This window comes from Solanum dulcamara, chromosome 5 (genome assembly GCF_947179165.1).
Source record: "Solanum dulcamara chromosome 5, daSolDulc1.2, whole genome shotgun sequence".
Classification (NCBI taxonomy): Eukaryota; Viridiplantae; Streptophyta; class Magnoliopsida; order Solanales; family Solanaceae; genus Solanum; species Solanum dulcamara.
Genome location: NC_077241.1, coordinates 77190383 through 77200198, shown reverse-complemented (window position 1 = coordinate 77200198; position 9816 = coordinate 77190383). Strand labels below are relative to the sequence as shown.

General features: G+C 30.4%; 2 protein-coding genes and 1 pseudogene across 2 annotated transcripts; 1 reads left to right on the top strand and 2 right to left on the bottom strand.

Moving 5' to 3' along the window:
* Positions 1-668: 668 nt before the first annotated feature.
* Positions 669-2671, bottom strand: LOC129890009 (osmotin-like protein OSML13; annotated as a pseudogene).
* Positions 2672-4727: 2056 nt separating this feature from the next.
* On the bottom strand, positions 4728-5671 carry LOC129890008 (osmotin-like protein OSML81). The gene has a single exon (XM_055965498.1). The coding sequence runs from the start codon at positions 5636-5638 to the stop codon at positions 4892-4894; it is 747 nt and encodes a 248-aa protein (XP_055821473.1). The 5' UTR covers positions 5639-5671; the 3' UTR covers positions 4728-4891.
* A 1319-nt stretch (positions 5672-6990) lies between these two features.
* LOC129890007 (ethylene-responsive proteinase inhibitor 1) lies at positions 6991-8207 on the top strand. The gene is made up of 3 exons (XM_055965497.1): positions 6991-7108; positions 7219-7314; positions 7901-8207. The coding sequence occupies exons 1-3, from the start codon at positions 7051-7053 to the stop codon at positions 8101-8103; spliced, it is 357 nt and encodes a 118-aa protein (XP_055821472.1). The 5' UTR covers positions 6991-7050; the 3' UTR covers positions 8104-8207.
* The last annotated feature ends 1609 nt before the right edge of the window (positions 8208-9816 follow it).

The window sequence follows — 9816 nt, the reverse complement described above, 5'->3', positions numbered from 1 at the left end:
GAATGAAGGTTCTTAGGCTACTCTTATTGAGTTTGGTATTGGTAGTGAACAACTGTTGTATTATTGAGCAATTAAATGTAAAATATATTTTATTTATTTTTAATGAAAGTAACACAGTAGTAGTGGCGACCCAATTGTTGCCACGGAAGGTGTGTATATATTAAAAAAAAAATGTTTATGGCTATCTAAATATCGTCAGTAAATCATATATGACGACTTTAGCTTGATTTATTATAGAAAGAACGGTGTAAGTAGATGGAAATAGTAGGGTTTCCCGTCGAAGGGGAAAGCATCAAGACTGCAAAACAGAAGTTCAGCTAGGACATTATCAATACTTTTTGTTTCTTTATTGGTCTAAGGCTTTAGACTTCACCAAAAAGTTAAAAAAGAAAAAAATACATAAAAACAATAATCCAAATGCACTGTTGATTAAGACATCAAGAGTCAAGACGACAGTACACGTAGCATGTGACTCTTATTCAGTCTTAGTAAGTTTAATACAACAATTTTATTTTATTTTATTTGAAATGGGGGATAGAGGAAGCGAAAAAGAAATTATAAAGCGAGAAACAAACTCTCATCAACTAATTAATTAATTATACTACTAAGATTCTCCTTTTGATCACTTGAATTAATTTAAATAAAAAAAAACGAAGAGAGACTCAAATTTAGTTAGCCACTTCATCAGTACTTAGCTTGCAGGCATCTCCAAAGGGAAATTTGGGGCAGCAACACCATTAGGACAAAAGACAACCCTATAGTTTGTACTATCACTAGGACAAGTAAATGAGCTAGTAGGATCATCTTGTGGGTAGCTATACGCATTTGGGCATCTTTGAAAAATTTGGACAAGTCTGTAGGACCACATGGACCTTGAGTGCAACAATATTGTTGTCCTCCGAACCTGGTACAAGGATTGTTACATCCTCCAGGTACCTTTAGGGTGCTAGGGCATTTCATGTTGGGTTTAATTGATAGGTTGAATAAAAAATGATCTGATTAATTAATAATTTTTTTGGATCAATTTTTTTTTAATTTTTTTAATTAATTATTATTATTTAATTAATTAATTAATTAAAAAATTCTGACCCGTAACCCAACCCGTTTCTTTCTTTTCCGGATTAATTTAAAACATTTCCTACTATTTTTTTCCAACGGATTTTTTTCTGAAAGGTTGCAACTTTTTCTGAAAAGTTGCAAACCTTAAAGTTGCGACATTTTCCCAACAAGTACCTTTTCTGAAAAGTTGCAAATATGCTATATATTTCTGTTGATTCTCATAATTGTTCTTTACGAAAATTTCTGATAAACAATCTTCTTCTTCTTCTTTTCTGCATTTTCTAAAAATTCATGTGATATATTGTCTTCGAATGGTTCGCAGTCACCATAATTTGATGTACCGCTATTCTGGTGAGTAAATCTTTTCTGCATTCAGTGGGCTCGATTTTTGTTCTTACATAATTTTTCAGATATTGTTCTTATTTTCAGTTTCTGTCGAGTTTCTATCTTTTATTTTTAGAAATTATTGTTGTTGTTTTAATATTTTACAATACAGTTTACTAACATTATATTGGTCATGCAATGAATTGCGTGGCATTTCTTTCCACTAGAATTGGTTGGGGCGAAAGTCATCGGTATATTAAATCCATCGACTAAAGATGTGTCCCAGAAATCTAGGTTGCTGAACTGGTCCAAGGCATATTCGGCCAAGGTGTTTGGGGATTTGCCCCACCCAGTACACTGCAGGACTCCACCACAATCTCCAGTCTGGCACGAACCTCTACCAGCACTATCAAAGTTGCAATTAGTACGACCCCATATACGTGCCATCTTAGTGCCCCTTGGTGCATTGATGACCCATGTCTGGCCTCGATCTAGACGTCGACCACCGCATAATGGGGTCGACGCCGCCCAAACGGTGTACGGACAGTTGTTTCGTACCTCGATTGTGGCAGCTAGAGCTGTACAGGACAGATCGATAAACCGCATCAAACTGACAAACCGAACCAAACCGGAAAAAAACCCGACTAGTAGTTTGGTTTGACTTGGTTTGGTGTTTGGAAAAAAAATCTGACCATTATAGGGTTGGTATGATTTTAACTAAAAAAGTTCAAATCGAACCCAAAACGATCCGATTATAGATATACTACTTTTAAATTATGTTATACATAAAAATATTTATTAAAATATAATTTATAAATACTTTTTTTAAAATTTTTCATAATTTTTTTTTTCTTTCTTACATTTAAATTTGGACTTGAGAAGCTCATCTAAATAATATACTAAAAAGTTCATCTTATAAAGTTATATTATAAAGTTAAAACTTCAAATAGTGTTCTGCATCCATCTTATATGTAGATATTTTGTACTAGCACTCTTTTGAAGAAGCAGTGCTCTGTTCTTTTTATTAGATATTATGAAAAACCCGAGAAATCCGAAAAAATCCGAAAAACCCCCAAAAAATCGAAAAATCCGAGAAAAATTGATATCGAAAAAACCGACTTTTATTGATTTGGTTTGATTTGTAGATTTAATAATCCGACACAAATAATTTAATTTAATTTGTAAAAAATCCGAATCAACCCGATCCATGTACACTCCTAGTGGCAGCATAAGTATAAGTGACAAAAGCAAGGAGAAAGAAAACAAAATAAGATCTCTAGTAGCCCATGTTTGTGGAACTATTTTTTTATTATTAGTATCAAGTTGCTGGATATGGTGACAAATTATTAGGCAGTTTATATAGGGGTGTGGCGGCTTTTGCACTATGGATATTAATATTAATCACAAATATCAATGTCACACTTATTAATCAAACGAATAATATTGAAATATGCTTTGGTAAAGGTTGAGAGGGCTCAACATATAAGAGCCGCCTAATAATTAATTATTTTATTAAAAAAAAGAAGAAAAAAAAAATTATTTTATATGAATATACAAGTCAAATTTATTTTTTTAAATTTTTTATTTGATGTTTGATGTTTGCATTGATCTCCACTCTCAATTAAATCTAAATTCACATATCCAACAAGATTTTTTTATTATTAAAAGTTCGAATTCAATACTTTTAATTAAAAATAAATTTTTTTTTATCTATTTCACCACAATTCATATTAATAATATAAAAGTCAAATTTATTTGGTGACAAGGATGACATGTAAATAAACTCAGTAACGTGACAGGACTTTTTCTTAAAACTAATTAATTGAAAGAATCATTATTTTTCTCTCATGGACAAAGTTTCTTCCATACTTATCTATGTCATTTTTTATTTCATCGTGTTTAAGTTTCACGTGTATTATTTATTTTATGGGGAACTTTTAAAATAATAAAAATTTAAAATATAATTAGGCTCCATTGCTATCGTTTGCGTAATTATATTTCATAGCTATAATTTCAGTTGTTATGTCAATTTTTATTTGTATATCTCGATGCATTATATAAATTGAGCTTTTCCGTTTGTATCTCGCTACATTATATAATTGAACTTTCAAATAGATTATATATATTCGCTTTCAGATTTTCTTTAGAAATTTGTATATTCGCTTTCATATTTATATATGAGCTTATATTTGTATAATCACAAATTTCATTAAACTGCAGTCAATTTGTGTAATTTATTGACACTATACTCATAATATAATAATAATATTTATCGATCCACGTAATTTTTCCTATCGATTATTTGGGGGCAAAGTTTTTGGATCACAATCATATAATAATAAAAGTTAATCCAATTAATTACATTTAAAAAATCTTCAATAAAAAAAATCTGTACCTCCCCTTAACTTTCACTTTACAAATCTTCAATTTCCCATCTTTAAAAAGGGATTAAAAGGAAAATTTTCCTGTTTCCTCTCCAACTAATATCATGATAGTTCTACAAATTCATTCTTCATCTCAACCCCTTCATGAAAATGAACAACCACCCACTACCCCAGCCCACCATGAATTGTTTTTCATTTGGCAATATCATGTGACAATTATTTTTTTTTTAAAAAGAGTATAATAAATACATTATCATATATTATTTGAGATCTGTTTTTCAAACTTATAAGTAATAGTTTATGTGTGTTTTTTATACTCTCAATAATTTAGGTGCGAACCTCAAAAAAACAGATAGTTTAGATATTTTGACACTTCGCTCTTTAAATTTTGTTTTTACCATGGTGACATTTTTTCCCGTGACAATCCATGTGGCAATTATATTTTTTACCATGGTTCTCACCCTTTCAATAATTTAAATATGAAAATAAAAAAATAATAATTTAAGTGTGTTTTTGATTAACTTTATATAAAAGCGGAAATTCAAACCAAACCGTGTGTGGCGATCTAAATATTGACAGTAAATCATATATCTGGCGACTTTATCACCACTAAAGACATATTATCAATGGCGACCCACCTAAGATCTATTGGTGGTTTTTTTTCGTTGTTAATTTTTTTGGCAAGTTTAATTGCCACAAATGTGTGTTGAACTCATCAAAAAACATTTAGTTATGGAGTTACTGTTTGTTAATTTATTGATGTAACTTCTAAGGCTTGAGAATTCACTAAAAGTTAACAAAGAAATAAAAACATAAAAACAAATAATCCAAAATATTTAAAACATCAAGACAAAGTACACGTGGGATCTGACTCTTATTCAGGTCAACGAAGATTTTCTAATTATCTTCTTCTTTTTTCTTTTTTTTTTTGAATTTTTTGAAAATGGGGCCAAGGAAAGGAAAAGAAATGAAAAAGTATATTATTCATGAGAATTGAACTTTCACCAATAAAAGATAAAATTCATCAAGTACTTAACCAGAGCTACTAAGTTTCTGAGTTCAAGCAAAGAAGAGCACTTCATGAGTACTTGAAGCGCTATTTAAACAAAGAAAGATACTCAAATTTACTTGGCCACTTCATCAGTACTTGCAGGCATCTCCAAGGGGAAATTTGGGTCAGCAACACCATTAGGACAAAAGACAACCCTATAATTTGTACTACCTCCAGGACAAGTAAATGTGCTAGTAGGATCATCTTGTGGATAGCTATACGCATCAGGGCATCTTTTCTTGAAAAATTTGGACAATTCTGTAGGACCACATGGACCTTGGGTGCAACAATATTGTTGTCCTCCGAACCTGGTACAAGGATTGTTACATCCTCCAGGTACCTTTAGGGCGTTAGGGCATTCACCATTTATATTGGCCGTACAATGAATTGCGTGGCATTTCCCACCACTAGGTTTGGTGGGAGCAAAAGTCATCGGAATATTAAATCCATCGACTAAAGAAATGTCCCAGAAATCTAGCTTGCTAAATTGGTCCAAGGCATATTCAGCCAAGGTGTTTGGGGGTTTGCCCCATCCAGTACACTGCAAGACTCCACCACAATCACCAGTCTGACATGAACCTCTGCCTGCAGCATTGAAGTTACAACCAGTACGACCCCATATACGTGCCATCTTAGTGCCCCTTGGAGCATTGATGACCCATGTTTGGCCTCGATTCAGACGTCGACCACCGCCTATCGGAGTCGACGCCGCCCAGACGGTGTATGGGCAGTTGTTGCGGACCTCGATAGTGGCAGCATAAGTGTAAGTCACAAAGGCAAGGAGGAAGAAAACAAAACAAGATTTCAAGTAGTAAGCCATGTTTGTTGAAATTTATATATGAGGACAAATTATTTGCAACTTTATATAGGGGTATGGCGGCTTTTGGCACTATGGATATTAATCGTATAAAATCAATATCATAATATTAAAATACGCTTTTGTAAGGTTGAGGTGGGAAAATGTATAAGAGCCGCCTAATAAATTAATCATTTTATGAATATAGAAAGTTTACTTTTTTTGGTGATAACTTTGACCTATAAACTCTGTAACGTGACGGAACTTTTTCATAGAACTATAAATAAAATAAAAAAAGCAGCCATTTCAAGATCTTTCGTGGCCAAAGTTTCTTCCATGCTTATCTATGCCATTTTCACTTTCGTTGTGTTTAAGTTGGCGAGTCAACATAAAAAAATATGAAATTCAAAAAAAAATCAAGTTAGAAATTATATTTTAAAATTAAATTTATATTTAGATATGAATATAAATTAAAATTATTTTTAAATTTTTGTTACTGAATTTTGAAGTGAAAATTATTAAAACAACTTTTTGGACTCCGACCAAAAGCTATACCAATTTGATGTCCAAATAATTTTCCAAGATAAAAATCCGAGAAAAGAAAAAGCAAAAAATATCTATAATCAAATGGGTTACTACAAGGTTCAAATGGTTATATGTAATGTAAAGTGATGTTAAATTTAAGGGACGTCGATATATTTAATTAATCGGTAGTATCGTCAATGTGATTCCTGTAATCCTGTGCGTAAAGCGGTATACGTGTATATATATATATATATATATATATGATAAAAACATATCATGGTCAATTAATTCAATGATGTGAGAATAAGTACTAATTAAAATTTTAGTTAAAGTAGAAAAATTTACTTTCAAAAGGAAATCTAATAACTTTTTTCTCCCTCCTAAAATAAGTGTCATATAGCAAAAAAAAAATATTGTCTTCTATTAAATAAGTGTGTTATACTTCATCTTTTCAGTAATATTCAATATTTTTTAAAAAATATTTATTAAATAGAAATAATTTAATAAATTACTTATTATATTTAATAGAAAGAATTTCTTAATGTACATTATTTTTATTAAGACCACACTTATTTTCAAAATGACATAACTAATTTGCAAGATCTACATAGAAATATATAAATCAATTCAATTTCGAAATAACTTTTTAGTGTAGAATTAAAAGAACCTCGATCGATGCAAAAGTCAACAAAATTAAAATCATTTGGGAGGAGTCGATCGACAAGTCATCAAGCTTATCATCATCGATCAACATTAAAATAATGTTAGTATGGCTGCTTTTAGAGAAACAAGTGGCTCATGTACATTGACTTAAAAAAAAATATCTCCTATAAATATATATCTCTCCAAAATCAAATACATCTAAAACACATAAACTTAGTTTCGATTATTTAAGGAAATTGCATAATTAAATGGAGGCAAAGAAATCTATGGTGAAGTTGGTTGCTTTCTTGCTAATTCTTGCATCATGTAATTAATTAACCATTTATTTCTACTTTAAATTTCTTTCACATGTATTTCCGTTTATTTTTTTTTAAAAAAAAAACTTAATTAATTATTGTAAAATTATTTATGATCAGGCTTTCAATCCCTTACTGCTCGAGATTTGGAAATGGAAGTGAGTGATGGCTTAAATGTCTTGCAATTACATGATGTGTCTCAATCATTTTGTCCAGGTTTGGTTTATTCTATCATCTTCTTTTTATGTTCGGTGATTGATATTTTCATGAGGCCCGACTAAATTTCGATTCATATTGAAAAATTTTACTTTGGCCAATAAAACATTTTCTAACAATTGATGAATCCATATCCAAGTGGGATTTCTTGAACTTGAGACCTAATACATAACAGTTAATACTCCACAATTTTTGTTGGTCTTTAATTTCATGTCATGATTATTGGTGAAGTCTAATTGTTGATTTTTAATTTATGATATAAAGTAGCTTTTGATTTATAGAATTTTTAATCAATCGATAATGGCATAATACATAAATGTGTTCTTTAATTTAGCCTCAACTGACATTTATGTCTTTTAATTTTGGATGTGTATAAATAGTCACTAAAATTTATGTAAAGTTAAACAAATAAACACGCGCGTCATACATTAAGACGGAGACAGCTTAATAAGATTAATTCTCTCTCTTTTATACAATTTATATGTGTATATATAATCGTGCATATTAATATTTCTGATTCTTTTCACCACAATATCCTTCTCACACAAACACATTAATTAATTACATGTATTTTTATAAATTATAGGAGTGACAAAGGAAAGTTGGCCAGAACTTCTTGGGACACCAGCTAAGTTTGCTAAGCAAATAATTCAGAAGGAAAATCCAAAATTAACAAATGTTGAAACTCTACTGAATGGTTCGAGTTTTACAGAAGATTTGAGATGCAATCGAGTTCGTCTCTTTGTTAATGTATTGGACATTGTTGTACAAACACCCAAAGTTGGTTAAAGAAAATTGATGTTATGTACCTACCCTCCAGAAAAATAAATTGGAGCTATATGGTTAATGGTTCCACTATATTTGGAGATAAATAATCGTGGCTTTTATATTAATATGATTCTTGTTACATATATATTACTATTACAACAACAATAACAACGTATAAGTGAAATCTCACAGTTGAAATCTGAAAGGTATTATACATAAATATGACTCTTAACTTGGCTTTAGTTGGCAACTATGACATCTAACTTTATTACTGCACAAGTAGGCACTTCAACTATTCAAAATTTTAACAAATAAACACATTCGTCCTATATGACATTCTACATGACAATTTTGTGCTCTATGTGGCATCCTACGTTATTATGCCTCGTACGACACATGTGTCTATTTTTTAAAATTTTATACAAGTTTAAATGCCTACTTGTGCACACCCAACGTTGGAGGACATAGATGCTAGTTGAAGTCAATTTAAAAGACATATTTATGTATTATGTCTGAAAAGAGTGGTGTATACAACCTTACCCTAGCTACCTTGTGAAGGTAGAGATGTTATCGATACGACTATCAATTTAAAAGACATATTTATGTATTATGTCTGAAAAGAGTGGTGTATACAACCTTACCCTAGCTACCTTGTGAAGGTAATCGATACGACTACTATACACTAGTAATAATGTAAATTTGTTTATTTACCAAATTAATACATTTTAATCTATAATAGTGTAAATGTTAGTTATCATTTCTAACAAGTTATATCGAGTGATTTAAATATAATTAGTATCTGGGAGAAATAGTTTTCTAGTCTTTTACAAAAAAAAAATTAGTCTTACGTCTTCTTTTAATAAGAAGTTTTTATTTTTATAGATAAAAGATTTGAAAAGGCTATCATCTTCTGTTTAAATTGTAAAAGGACGAGATATTTCATTTAACGTCCTCTAGATATAGAGAAGAATTAAATTAAAGTGGAAATGACAAACAATAAACTATATATATTACCTTAAGATAAACTAGTCTACACGGACGTATTATATATAGTACAGACTTATTTTGGTAATTTTTCATATCAAACAAAATATTCTTTCTTGGACCTTGGCATGCATTTTTATGGGCAAAAAAACACAAGGAGTTTATAGTTGGTTCCTCCAGGACAAGTAAACATGCTAGTTGGATCATATATATCAAGGACGCAGCCCAAACAGTGTAAGGACAATTGTTTCGAATTTCAAATATGGCTGCCTCAGAATGAGTGGAGAGGACAAAATGAGCAAAGAGAACATGAAGAAAAATAAACATGGACTTGAAAATGAACTTTTTTTTTTTAATGAAAATGGTTACTTAGTCTTTTTAAGTGTTTTGTGTGTTGAGAAAGAATTGGTATTTATAGAGAAGAATTTGGGGAAATGTGGTAAACAAAATAGGTATCGGAGTAGAAAATATATGATCATAGTGACAGTGGATGTACCAAATTGGTATTTTTAATTTTTTTTTAACAAAATACTAATAAAATGTTCTTTTGACAAAATGATAAAAAAAGAACCTTTAAAATATATATGTAAAGAAAATGATGAACCTATTGCAAGATAATATGGATGTCCCTTTCTTGATTTTCTTTTCCCCTGCCTCCATCTTATCCCCTAACCCCTTTAGTCAACATTTGCATATTTCAAATTGGCTATAAATAGTCAACTAATTTGCATAGATCAATACACAGAAATC